The following is a 14,623-nucleotide window of genomic DNA, read 5'->3' as shown; positions in this document are numbered from 1 at the left end:
AGATCACCAGGTCACAGAGTTTGGTGGCTGGGTGGAGGGGGTAAAGGAATTAGGAAAGATCCAGTGGGGACCTGAATAAAATGGGATAATAATGGGCATAGATTACTGGTAATTAATTGTATAAAACACAATGTATGAGAATGATCATATGAAACATAATGTATACAAATTTTGTATGCAAACCAATATAAAATAAAAAATAAATTAAAAACCTCAATATCATGATAAAAAATAAACTCAGTCCTTAAAAGACTAAATTTATAGTTGTTTGTCTGATAATATTCTCATGGCAACCACAAGTGTACAGAGTAAGTTTAGAAACCATTCAGAAAGCGGTTGGAAAGCCAGCTATAAGTCAATTCTCATCCCCCCCATTTTTTCCTCTCCAGTTTAATTTTTCATTTCACATACCATTTGTACTAGTTTTATTCGCTGTCCCTTTTGGGGGACAAGGAATCTATATGGACTGTGATAATGTTTTCTTTTCTTTTGACAGCATAACTCCTTTAACTTCTTCATGATGTCTGATAATCTGTTGGAGTTCTAATTTAGAAAACTGTTCTGACAAACTGGTTACTGTCCAAAAAACACTGAATAGGCTTCTATAGTACGCATGCACAGGGTTAAAAGGAGGCGGGGGGGGGGGAATCTACAATTTCTTTAGCATTCCTGTTATCCCTAGGCACACAGCAACTGTGGTGTAGCCCACTACAGTGATGGTGAAGGAGAGAGCCTGAGAGAGAGGAACTGGGAGGGTTGGGGAGGTATTGTAGGGGGGCAGGGAGGGAGCGTGGTGGAGCCCAATTCTCACTTGAAAGCAGTAGTTTTAAAATTTTCCTTAGGTATCTAGGTAGCTTTTCCCCAAATTTCTTGGCATAGACAAGTGCAAGTGAACCATCCCAGAGTTTAATTAGTTTGTAAAAACCTTTCAATTGGGGGGGGGAACCCCAAACAAAAAAAAAAAACCAAACCTTTTAATTAGTGTTCTCTCAATTTCTGGAGCTGTGTGGGTTTTTGGTTTTGTTTTTTTTTCACATTGCTGGCAGTGTAGCTTGGACTATTTTTTTCCCCCCTTGAGTCAGAACCAACTTATAGCTGACCCTTCAGAGGGTTTCAGAGACAGTAAATCACCTGGTAGAAGAATGTTCATCTTTCTCCCGTGAAGCAGCTGGTGGATTCAAACCATGTGTCTTTGGGTTGGCACACCCAGACAATTAATGTTCAAAGTATCAAATATATACTTGAAATGGTCCCTAAATTAATAAAAATGGGACATACTCAATGTTGAGTATGACTTTTGTGGATATGTTTTCGTTTTCAATTTTTTCAGTCTTACTGTGGATTTGCATGTGAATAATTTACAGTTTGTCCTAGAGTTAGTTCCTGACCTTGTTCTGACTAATGATACTGAACTCCATCCTCTCTTTCCACAGATGTAATCCATTGTGAAGAATGGGAATCCAAGAACATTAATTAGGCTCATACAAAACCTATATTTAAACCAAGAAGCTTGTTGTTTGAGCAGTGTAAGGGAATATTGTGTGGGGTAAAATCAGGAAAGGTGTGTTTCAAAGGTGTATCCTTTCTCCATATCTATTAAATCTGTATAGTGAGCAAATCATTCAAGAATCTGGACTCTCTGAAGAAGAATGTGGCATCAGGATTAGAGAAATACTCATCAACAACCTGTGTTATGCAGATGATACAACCTTGGACTTGAAACACTTATTGCAGAAGATCAAAGACTTGAGCCCTTCAGTATGGATTACATCTCAACCCCCCTACCCCCCAACACACACTTCATTACCAGTATAGCAATGATAGCTTTTCCTGTGGCAAAAGGTTTATTACAGTTAATGAGGTCCAAAAGATAATAAATTAATATTTATTTTTTTTATATCCCTGTAAATGAAGAATTAAGGAACCAACCTGTCTTTTGGCTGACTTTATTTTGTGAAGAACAAAGAGGTGGGAGTGCTCAGTGTTGTTGTTGAAGTGTTGAATGGCGTATCTCAAAACGGGCTCCAGGTCAGGGCTTTCGGTTGATATCGGATGCACGCAGCCAAAGCAGTTGTACTGGGTTGTCACCACAGCGCCTTCAGCTTAACAAAGACATGACAGAAAGGCCAAATTAGAGACTAAAGCTCATCTTTATTTTCTAGTGTTCAGATATGTTGCCCTTAACAAAGAAGATCATTTAGAAGCTCCTGATGAGTATATATTGTTGTTGTGTGCTGTTGAGTTAAAACTAACCCATAGCTGACCCTCCAGTTTTAAACCAGTAGATTGCACTGGAGTCGATTGTCCATCCTTCTCCCTCAGAGCGGCTGGTGGATTTGAACAACGTGCCTGTGGAACTGCTGCACAGCCCCTAAACGTTAGGCCACCAGAGCTCCCTGGTAAGCATACTCTTCAATAAATCAATTTATACAGTTGGAGAGAAAAGAGAACGTAAGATTATTTTTCAGTCAGAGTTTAAAAAACAAAAACCAAGCCACAACAAGTTGCCTTAGTGGATTTGATCTCCTGGCAGCCCCCTGTGTGCCCAGTGGGACTGCCTTCGCATGATTCTCCAGGCTCTGATCTTTAGACACAGGCCTCCAGCCTTTCTTCTGAGGTTCCCCTGGGTGCTTTGGAACTGCTGAACTATTGGTTAGTAGCGGAGCTCTTCACTGTTTGCACCATCACTCTACCACAGGGTTTTCAGTCAGAGGAGGGAAAATGCAAAGGCGGGGTAGAGAGTGAGATCAGAGAAGACTTTTTGAGAGATGATTGAGTTAAGAGCTAGTAGGCACAATGAAGTGGGGAAGTATGGGGAGAAGGAGTAGAGAGAGGGATCCCCAGAAAATAGGAGGAATTGAGGTACAGAGATGTGGGACATGTGTATGCACATCAATGCATGGAATGTGTTACAAGGAAGGGTAATGTAAGGTCGAGAGAATTCTCAACATTTGAGCCTGAATCTCACTAGAGAGGCAAGCGATTACTACCTATATTCAAAGTGTCATGAAGTCTTTGGCAAATCTACTTAAGATTATGAATTATACCTCAGCAAAATGCCTGCTGTGGATTGAATTACTATTGTTTATTGCTGTCAATCTGGAACAGACTTATAGTTGACCCTCTGGTAGTTTTGCAGAAGCAGTAAATTGTATGGAAGGAGGCTATCCCATCTTTCTGCTTCAAAGCAGCTGGTGGATTAAAAAGACTTACTTTGGGGTTGGTATAATCCTCTACCCACATATTTAACATGTGTGTTAAATTTTATTATACCTGTGGTTATAATTTCATGACAATGAATTTTTGACATGTTTAGTTCTTTGTTATATTAATATAGTGGACATCTTTTGGTTTCAGAGACTATAAATCTTGATGGGAAGAGATTGTGTATCTTTATCCCTTGATGTCAATATGTTCAAGTCAAAAGTGGCTCACAGCTGACTCTCTACTAGGTTTTCAGAGGCTGCAAAGCACATAGAAGAGATTGCCCATCTTTTTCCTGCAGAGTGACTGGTGGATTCAAGCCTTCTGCTTTTGGGCTGGCAGTGCAACTCTTTGTCACTAGACCACCAGAGCTCTCTTCAATGAATCTCTTCTGAGCTATAAAAAGCAGCTGAGACAAGAAGCTAAAAAGCTCAGATAGGGGAAGACAGACATCAATGCCGCATAAAGATCACCAAGGAACCAAGGAATAAAGACTTCCTCAGATTGACAAAGAGAAAGATAATCTTCCACTACAGTTGATGTTCTGTATTCAAAAGGCATTTGACTGTGTGGTTCCCAACAAATGGTGGCTAACCTTGAGGAGAATGGGAATCCCAGAACACGTGATTGTGCCCATGCAAAGCCTATTCTTGGACCAGTGGGCAGTCATTAGAACAGAGCAGGGAAACACTACATGTTTCAAAATCAGGAAAGTAGTGCATCAGGATGTGTCTTGTCTTCATACCTCTTCAATATATACGAAGAACAGATCATCTGGGAGGGTAGGCTTTATGAAGAAGAATGTGAAATCAGAATTGGAAAAAGACTCATTAACAACTTGTGTTATGTACTTGACATAACCTTGCTCACTGAAACCATCTACTGCAGAAAGTCAAGGACTGCCTTCTTTAATATGGATTGAAGCTTAACATCAAAAAAACAAAAATTCTCATCACTGGGCCAATCAGAAGCACTATGATGGATGGAGAAGAGATTGAGATTTTCAATTATGTCAGCTTGCTCGGGTCCACAATTAACTCTTGGAACCCGCAGTCAAGAAATAAAAAGACAAATTGGATTGGGAAAGTCTGCTGTCAGAGACTTCTCTAGAGTGCTGAAGCACAAAGATGTCAGTCTAGAGACTATGGTGCACCTGATCCAGGCCATAGTCTTCACAATTATTTGTTATGCATCAGAAAGCTGGTCAATGAATAAGGATTACAGAAGAAGAATCAATGCCTTTGAACTGTGCTGGATAAGAGTGTTGGACATACTATGGACTGCCAAGAGAACAAACAAATCTATTCTGGAGAGGATAAAACCAGGTTGCTCTCTGGAGGCAAGGAATTTGAAGCTCCATCCATCTCACATGTTTTGGGTATTTATTCAGGAGGGACCAGTCCTTGGAGAAGGATATCATGCTTGGAAAAGTAGAGGAACAGCACAGGAGAGGATGAGAAGGATTACTAGAGTAATCAGGGCAATTGGGAATCCATTGTGTGTTGGAGTCAATGAGACTGGCTCAGGACAGTGCAGGGTCCAGAGCTGCTGTATATAGGGTTGTTATGGCTTACAGGTGACTTGACAGCACCTAACAACAACAACAACAGGTGTTGCAACTCTTTTACAGGGTTGCCATGAATTATCTTGGTGGCAATGGATTTAGGTATTACACCTTCTGGGATATCACCCTGTTTCAGTCTCACAAACAATTCTATAAAGTGGGCATTGCTGTCACTCTCCTTCTATAGACAACAACAACAACAACAACAACAACAAGTTAAAGGCATTTTAAAGATTCCAGACCAGATCTGATCTCTGAGCCAGTACTTTTCCTACTACAGGGTACTGCCCACAACTGAAGGCAACTCTAACGTCTTCTTGTCTTTGACAAAGCCCTGGCACACACTTAACACAATGTGGCAGTGGAAGCAGACAACTAGAAAGCAGTGTTGATGGTGGGTTACCTCCTTCTGTGCTATTTACTGCCTCTGAAAACTCACCAGAGAGTCAGTGAGGGGTTGGCTCCAACTCAATGGTACACAACAGCAACAGCAACATCAGATAGCCAACAGGAACCCTCAAGATTCTGCTGCTCCAACATCTGTCCCTGGCCCCTTGCTCAGATGAGGCAACTGCCATTGCTACTAATGGTCAGTGGACCTAGGCTATTCCTGGAACATTAAACCAAACAAGTAAAAAGCCACCACTCATAGTCATGCTCTCTCAGGCCTCTAAAACTGTAAATCCTTCTTGAAGGAGACTGTCTGCCTTTCTCCCTCCGAGTGGCTGGTGGATTAAATGACTGATCTTTGGTTAATAGTCTAGATATATTAAGCACTATGGTGGCTTTGTGGGTAAGGAGTTACACTGCCAACCCACCATCTGCTTCCCTGGAGAAGGCTGGGCAGTCTCCTCTCTTACAACTCATAGCCTCTGAAAACTCACTGGAGTGTCAGCTATATGAGTTGGTTCCAACTTGGCGACAATGAGAATTAAATCAATCAAATTCCACAGAAACGGTGAATTTTCCCCAACCACAGAGTCATCACCTCAGATATAGGCTACCTGGAGTTATATGGCAAGTCTGAGTGGCAAGGATCATTTTTTTAGTCCCCTTCTTCACTGTTGCTGTGCATTCTCCTGTGGCCTAAAAAAGGTAGAAAAGAGGGAGAGAAAAAGGTAGAAAAGAGGGAGAGAAAGAGAGAGGGCATTTAGCTTCACCTTCATGGTGGGAAAAGCCCACACAGATTCTCACCAAATATGAATTTCCTTTTTTTTTAAAAAAAAAAGTTAAGTGTGTTTTCTAATACATTTATAAAAGAGTCTTTTTCCCCTTATAACAGAGTTTTGAGACCCAAGAATGAATGTAGCCTAAAGATTGTGTTTTTGATAGTCTTAGGTATTAATGAACTGTATAAATGGGCATTGTCATTAACTCTCACTGAGAGTCTTCCTCTCTTTTGTTGACCTTTTCCCTTTCCCTGGATCATGATGTCTCTCCAAAGACTGATTTCTCCTCCTGAGAATATGCCCAAAGTAAGTGAGATGAAGTGTTACCAGCCTGGCCTCTAAGGAGAACTTAGACTACACCTCCTTCAAGATAGATTTGTTTGTTCTTTTCTCAGTCCATGGGATATTCAGTACTCTTCACCAAAGATGCAAAAGCATTGCTTCTTCTTCTGTTATCCTATTCTCGGTCCAACATTCGGATGCAGAGGAAATAATTGAAGATACCATATAGGAATCCATATAAATAGTAATTTTTAAAAAATTTTTATTTTATTATTTTTTGTGTGTACCATCAAATCGGATCTGACTGTTACAGGAGGAGATTGTCCCTCCTTCTCCAGCAGAGCATCTGGTGGATTTGAACCGTATACCTCTGGGATTTCAGTGTAGCTTCTTGCCACTAGGCCACCAGAGCTCCCTTAAATGGTAACATTTTTAAGTGTAAGGCATTGTTTTGAGTTTTGGAGAAATGTCTTTTTTACTAAGATGTATGAAATGTCTCAGAACCAGTCTGCTACACTGTCCTGCTTTACCTTTTCATGTCAGTGAAGTAATAATATTCTTGTTGTCAGGTGCCATCTGTGTAACTCTGTCTCATAGTGACCCTATGAACAACAGATCTGAGCGCTGTCCTATCCTGTGCCCTCCTCATAACCTCCAACACGCTTGAGCCCATTGTTAAAGTCACTATGTCAATCCATCTTGTTGAAAATATTCCTCACCTTTTCTAGCATGATGACTTCTTCCACGGTCTCTCCTGATAACATGCCCAAGGTATGTGAGATGAAGTTTCACCATCCTTGCCTCTAAGGAGCATCAATCCACCAGACAATGCCACTTTAATTTATTAGAAAGAGCAGAGACCTTGGAGCCAAGTAAAGCATTGTCTAGTCTCACCTCCACCACTTGTTCTCTGTTGCCCTCCTGCAGGCCCCTCTGCCCCTGTGAATCTCAGTTTATCATCTACATAGATGAAATTTCACCTCTATCTTACAGGATTGTCAGGATGGTGAAGCACACAACTCCACACAGAGCAACGGGCTCGCCATGTAGCCTCTGTCAGTTATTGTCAAATCAGTTCTAACTCATGGCCTTCCTATACATGTGTCAGAGTAAATGGTGCTCTGTAGGACTGTCAATGTCTGACTTCTCAGAAATAGATCCCTAGGAATTTATTTTTTCCAAAGTACCTCTGTCCTTTTGGCTAGCAGTTAAGTACAGAAACAGTTTCTGCCATCCGGGGACTCCTAGGACCCCTAGCTCTTTAATTGCCATTATTGAGCTGTATTCTTGTTGTGGTTGCTGTTTTGTCTTCTCATTCCATAGGAACCACTCATGGGACTGCTCACACATGGAAGACGCTTTTCAAGAGAAGAGACTGTATTTCTTTCTATCCCCGCAGTCCTGAGAGGAAGACAGTGTGGACACAGTGAATGCCTTCCTCCACTTTCCAGATGAGCTCACCGAAAAAGAGTCAGAACCTCAACTTTAGCCTGGTCTCAGACTTCAGAACACAGGACTGTTTTATAACCTCATGGGTCTGTTGAGTTCAAACCAAATGAATGCATGAAATGTGAAAAGAGAAGACTAACTTGGTTCTCAAACTGATACCATCTAAAATCTCCCTTAATCAAGGAAAAATCAAATCAAATCAAATCAAATCAAATCATTATCATTGAGTGTTCATTGACTCAGCTGACCCTCCACTGGACTTCAGAGGTTATAAATTGCATAGGAAGAGATTGCCTATCTTTCTCCTGAGGAGTTACTGGTGGATTAAAATTGCCAGAGAGGTGCAGGCTTGGGTTAGCAAAATAACATCCTACAGACTACACCACCAGAGCTTAAAACGCATTGGTTTGGTGGTAAAGAGATTAAGACTGTTAACAGCTTTAGGTTGCTTGACAATCAATACTCTTGGTACTAGCAGCCAGGAAATTAAAAGATGAATTGCATTGGGAAATCTGCTGTCAGAAACCTCTCCAGAGTGCTGTAGAGCAATGATGTCAGCCTAGAGACTAAGGTGCGCTTGAACAAGGTCATAGTCTTTACATTTACTTGCTATTCATCAGAGAGCTGGACAATGACTAGAGATGATAGAAGAAAGATTGATGCCTTTGAGCTGTGGTGCTGGAGAAGAGTATTGAGTATACCACGGACTGTTAGGAGAACAGACTTTTGTCCTGAAGAGGGTAAAACCAGGTCTCTCCTTGCAGGCAAGGATTTTAAAGCTTCATCTCAGATACTTTGGGCATTTCACAAGAAGGGACCAGTACTTGGAGATGGAAATTGTAATTGGAAGGGTAGAGGGACAGTGCAAGAGAGGAATACCCAGGATGAGATGGATAGACTCAGTGACTGGGGTAATGGGGGTGGATGTGTCAAAGACAATGAGGTTGGCTCAAGGTAAAGAAGGGTTCAGAGCTGTTGTGCATAGGATCTCTATGATTTGTAAGTAACTTGATGACACATAACAACAACAGATTTTGCCAGGAAAACATAGTCCTTTGCATGATTTATTTCATTTAATCTTCCTAAGCATGGACAAAGTCAGTATTGTCTCTATATTTTAGGGAAGAGAAGCTAAATATTTTGTTCACATTCCTTAGGTTAGTTGGAAGCAGTCAGGCTTTGAACTCAGGCCTGTGCAAGTGACGTGGCAATGGTCTCTCTTCTCCAATTTTCCATCTCTTGTCTCTCTGACACCTAGCTCACATATTCCACTTAGCTACTAAATTCCTCTCCTGGAAATGGAATTCTTGAGAATGGTTAAACACTGAACTGCTAATCGAAGGTGGAGTCACCTTTGAATACAGACCTGGTGATCTTCTGAAAGACCGTAGACTAGAAGACCCTATGGATCATTTCTACCCAGAACTGACTCGACACTAATTGGCTTCATTTCTGGTTTTCTCAAGGGAAGTTTTTTTGCTCCATGTTTAACTGGTGGCCTCCCATCTCTTTCTGCTTCTGCAAGAGTATAAATAATGAGCATTTGACTTTCCCCAAAATCTGAGTGTTTCTGTGAATCTCTGCAAATCCAAGTAGAACCACTGCTGTTAAGTCAATTCTGACTCTAGTCAAAACTTGTCTAGAGGGCAAGCGGGTTCTTTGGTTCTGCAATTTCTAGGACTGTAAGTCTTTACAGAAGTAGACTGTTCCATCTCTCTCCAGCACAGTGTTCGGTGGATTTGAACTGCTGCCCTTTCAGTTACCAGTCCGATGCTTAACCAGTCTGTCACCAGGGCTCTTGCATCTGACGAGCAGTCTTAGAGACACACATGCAACACCTGCCAGGCTCAAAGGAGTGGAGTGTGGGAACCACCCCTCACCAAACTTACAGCATCTGCAGCTTCACTGAAGTCACAGTCCTGCCAGGTTTTGCCACTATGAACAGGACAATCACCCTCCTTGATCTCATACTTGATGGTATAAAATGTGCCAGAATCTTCCTGGGGGAGAAAAAAAAAAGTAAATGGAGATATCTTTTTCATTCCATTGATCCAAAAGCAAATTATGGTAATTGGGATCTACTATTGCTATCTATGAATGTTTAATCTTGATTTACTTCAATGACATCAGGCATAGGGCTCAATAAAACAGCTCATAAAAGTCATAAACATTTACTTAGAACAAAAGGCACAATATAGTGAAAAATAAATTCTCCAAAGGTTACAAAGCAAAACCCACAGTATTAATCCCTTTTCTTTAAAAAAGTCTGTTTATCCATATAGATACATGTATGTCTAAAAATATCTGGAAAGGCAACAAGTTAAGCTGTTACTTGTTTATCTTTCTGTGGTGAGATTACAGTTGACTTTTCCTTTCTTCTTCATACAAATGTTCTCGTATTGCCTGACTTCTTCCTAATATCTATCTATCTATCTATCTATCTATCTATCTATCTATCTATCATCTATCTATCTATCTATCTATCTATCTATCTATCTATCTATCTATCTCTATCTCTACCTATACCTATATCTATATATCTGATAGATAGATAGATAATGTCTTAGGGAGCTATGATGGTCTAGTGGTAAGAAATTGTACTGCAGTCTCAAAGGTATGTAGTTTAAATCCACCAACTGTTCCTGAAGAGAAAGCTGGGACTCTCTTCCTATATGATTAACTGCATCTGAAAACCTGCCGGAGGGTCAGCCTCAACTTGCCAGTATACAACAACAAAACAACAACAACTATATATATATATATATATATTCCTCCCCATGTCAAGTTTACTTATTACTCAAACATGCATTATTTTGAAGATTAGAGAAAGAAAGAGATCTTCACTTTTGGGGGAAAAATATCTTTGGATGTGTGGACTTTCTTAAGGGAATTTTAAGAAGTGTGTTTTGCTTTGTTTTTTACTTATATTCTCTTGGAGGTCATAAAAGAAGAAATAAAGGTTTTAATGCGGTGATGTGCCAACTCAGGAGAGCTTCGGGATACAAAATAGAGACCTGTTGACATGAGCAAGAACCCCTCATTTTGCAGCGAGAGTGGAGAGGGCACTGGGCAGGATGGCTTATGCAGTGTGGCATCCACGGAAAGGCAGTGCCAGCCCTACACCCCTGCTGTCATTACTCCTTTACCATTTCTGTCTCTTATGCATTTCTTTCGAGTTGGAACCAATTCATTGTTGACTCTCTAGTAGATTTTTCAATGATTGTAAATCACATGGGGGGGGGTTTGCCCATCTTTCTCTCAAGAGAAAAGGGAGGATTTGAACCTCTTGCTTTTAGCAACTCCATATCCAATAAGTCACTCTCTTAAAACTCTTAAAATCTACTGGGTCAAGTATTTGTAGCTGAGAGGTAATGGAAGTAAACAAGTCTTCTTTAAGGATCTTTTCAGGTCTCAGATTTTTATCTTTAAGGGCTATAAACAGTAGATAGGGGTACCCTCAGGGAGAAGTAAGGATGAAGAAGTACTTATGTGGACATTTTAGAAAAAACAAAAGTGGCATTTGCCACAAATAGGAAGAAATAAAGACAAAATTAACACACTATCACATTAGAGCCTCGGGGAGGCCAAAGGGTCATTTTAGTCCTGCAGAGAATGAAGGAATTTAGGTACTCACACACTACATTATGAAACAAACTCAAAATGACTGATTTTACTTTTAAAAAATTTTAAAACATAACCACTTTTTCCTTTATTTTCTTGATGCTAAATGATTGGATTTATCACTACTGAAATAACCAATGGTTTTACTATCCCAGACACATAATCTTTCATAAGTGAAACTTATGTAAACAAACACTAGAAAGATTGGTATTTCTTTTGCACTTCATATCCTGCTAGGATTATTGCATATACATCACTGCAGTGCTAAAAGATACTGAAAACAAACAAACATAAGCATTGCTGTTACATGTGATGCATTAAACTACCATTAAACTGCACTAATTTCATTTCTAAGCGAGTCCTCTTAGGTCCTAAGGAGCCCCTACCCATCTGAGGTCTACAGGCTCAGTCTCAGGCTTAGTAAATTCTTTTGCTGTTGCTGCCAGAGTTCCTGGATCTTTTGTTCCATTCAGTCTTTTTCTTTGTTTCCTGTCACCTGAGGAGACTTCCTTTCTAACCCCCCAGGTCAGCAGCCTCAGTGGTCCCAGGACTGGTCAAAGCACTGCCCTCTCAGACCAGATCAGTTGATCTTTTTTCCCCCAAGGTGCAAGCATCTCCCTTTGATTATAAGGTCTTGTGAGTGGATGAGTGGGGGAAAGCAAAGGGCTGCACTCCACGCAACAACACAAATCCCAAATGAGCTCAAGGTCAAGTGCAGCTCACTCACCATCTTGATAACCTGGCTGATGAGGTACAATACAAACTGATTGCCACTCTGGCTTTGATCATTATATTTCTTCAGAGCAGTATCCACAACTTTAAACACATCCTCATTGTTGCAGTCAATTTGCTCCGATACAGTTTCCAGGGTCCAACTGGGGATCAGCCTGGAGCAGAGAAAAAGGATGGTGATTAGTTTCATGGTCTGTCTTCCCACTAGTTGCTGAAGGATGGTCTCATCGAGAGCCTTCTCCAGCCCCTTTTGTCCTCTGCCCTCTTCTCCTCTCTCTGTCTCAGTACTAGGAAGCCTGTTTGAATTCCTGTTGCCATTGGCTGCTTGCCCTATTCTCAAAGGTCAAATGACGCTGCCGGTTACTCATACAGATTTCAGGACCTAACATTACAACACTGGGGTTGCTGACCTGCTTGTTTGCTTTCTGAAAGGATAGAGTTGAGCACGGAACACCTTTCCACATGATTGCACAATGTGCTTTAAAAGAGCAAATGAGAACAGGGACAGGAAACAAGTACCAACCAATTCAGTTATTTCCTTATGCTCTTTTCAAAGCCTTTCAAGAAGATGCAATGTGAAAACATATTTCACACAAAATTTCCTTGTAGAATATTACACAGAAACAGGCTGCATGCTTGGATAAGATCCTGCATTGAGACATCAAGTAAGTTCTGAGAGGTTCAAACTATCACACTGATTGTTGTTGTTGTTATGTGCCATCGAGTCACTTGCAATTTACAGCAACCCTGTGTACAGCAGCTCTGTGTACCCTGTTTTATCCTGAGCCAATCTTACTGTCTCTGCCACACTTAATTCCTATTACCCCAGCCACTGAGTCAATCCATCTCATCGAGGGTCTTCCTCTATTGTTCTGTCCCCTCACCTCCCAAGAAAGATGTCCCTCTCCAAGGACTGGTCACTCCTTGCAACATGCCCAAACTAAGTTAGATGGAGCTTCAGAATCCTTGTCTCCAAGGAGCAGCCTGATTTCACCTTCTCCAGGAAGAAACTGTTTGTTCTCCTGGTAGTCCAGGGTACATTCAATACTCTTCTCCAGCACCACAGCTCAAAGGCATCAATTCTCCTTCTATCATCCCTAGTCACTGTCCAGCTCTTTGATGCATGCACAAGTAAAAAGAAAATCTAGGCTTCCTATCTGGTCTCTAGGGAGCTCTGGTTGCCTAGTGGAAAGGAAGTACACTGTCAACACAAATGCAGGCAATGAGTGTCCACCATTTGTTCCACAGGATAATCTCCCCTGTGCAATGTGCAGCCTTTGAAAACCTACAAAGGATCAGCTATGAGTCGGTTCTGACTCTACAGCACAACAACATCTTGTCTCTAGAGAGCTCTTATAGCGTAGTTTGTAGGGAGTTGTGCTGCTAACCCAAAGACAGAGCCTCTCTGACAGTTCAAATCCACCAGCAACTTGAAGGGGAAAAGATGAGCAATCACCTCTTACATGATTTACAGCCTCTGAAAACCCACTGGAGCTCAACTATGGTTAACTCTGGCTTGATGACAATGAGTTATCTGGTCTCTGGCCCATCCAGTCTCTTCCACCTGGATAATGTCAATCCTGGAATGAGGAAACACTGTACGATTCAAAATCTGGAAAGGTGTATGCCAGAGATGTGTTCTATCTCCATTGTTTTCTATCTGTGTGCAGAACAGATCATCCAGGAGGCTGGGCTCTATGAGGAGAAGCGTGACGTCACCATTGGAGGAAGACTCAACAATTTGCGTTATGCAGATGACACAACCTTATGTGCAGAAACTGAGGAGGACCTGAAGCGCTTGCTGCATGCAGAGGTTCAAAGACTGCAGCTTTCAATATTGATTGAAGCACAACATCAAGAAAACAAAGATTCTCAACACTGGGCCAATTGTCAGCATCGTGATAGACGGTGAATAGATTGAGATTGTTAGTTAACAGCTTTAGTTTGCTTGGCTCTACAATTAACACTCTTGGTACCAGCAGCCAGGAAATCAAAAGATAAATTGCACTAGGAAACCTGTTGTCAAGGACCTCTCCAGAGTACCGAAGAGCAACAGTGTCAATCTAGAGACTAAGGTGCACCTGATTCAGGCCATTGTCTTCACAACTGCTTTTATGAGTCAGAAAGCTAGACAAAGATTAGGGATTCTAGAAGAATAATTGATGCTTTTGAGTGGTGGTGCTGGAGAAGAGTATTGAATGGACTGCAAGGAGAACAAGCAGGTTCGACCTAGAGAGAGTGAAACCAAGCTGCTCCTTGGAGGTAGGGATTCTGACACTTCGTCTGACATACTTTAGACATGATGCAAAGAGTGATCTTTAAGAGGGACATCATGCTTGGGAGGATGGAGGGTTAGCACAAGAGAGGAAGACCCTTGATGAGATGGATTGATTCAGTGACTGGGGTAATGGGGATAGGTGTGTCAGAGAAAATAAGATTGACACAGGATAGGGCAGGGTTCAGAGCTGTTGTACATGGGGTTGCTATGAGTCGCAGGAAACTCAATGGCACACAACAACAACAACAACATAAAGGAAACACTCCGCCGGGTGGAGGAGAAAGAGGAGAAACCTCAGTACAGACGTGTTGTGTGAAGCCCTGA

General features: G+C 41.3%; 1 protein-coding gene across 1 annotated transcript in view; it reads right to left on the bottom strand.

The window, feature by feature from the left end:
• LOC102873876 (kininogen-2-like) overlaps positions 1-12,211 on the bottom strand; it is a 38,802-nt gene extending 26,591 nt beyond the window's left edge. Inside the window, exons 1-4 of the mRNA XM_006884106.1 lie at positions 12,017-12,211; positions 9,558-9,668; positions 5,773-5,854; positions 1,930-2,102 (exon numbers count right to left, since the gene is read on the bottom strand). Of these exons, the coding sequence (XP_006884168.1) occupies positions 1,930-2,102; positions 5,773-5,854; positions 9,558-9,668; positions 12,017-12,211 (561 nt within the window). The remainder of the gene's footprint in view (positions 1-1,929; positions 2,103-5,772; positions 5,855-9,557; positions 9,669-12,016) is intronic.
• Positions 12,212-14,623: the final 2,412 nt, after the last annotated feature.

Source organism: Elephantulus edwardii, unplaced genomic scaffold (genome assembly GCF_000299155.1).
Source record: "Elephantulus edwardii isolate Elephantulus edwardi_28Jun2011 unplaced genomic scaffold, EleEdw1.0 scaffold00031, whole genome shotgun sequence".
Lineage (NCBI taxonomy): Eukaryota > Metazoa > Chordata > Mammalia > Macroscelidea > Macroscelididae > Elephantulus > Elephantulus edwardii.
Note: the sequence above shows the minus strand (reverse complement) of the source record. Positions and strands in the feature narration are given on the sequence as shown.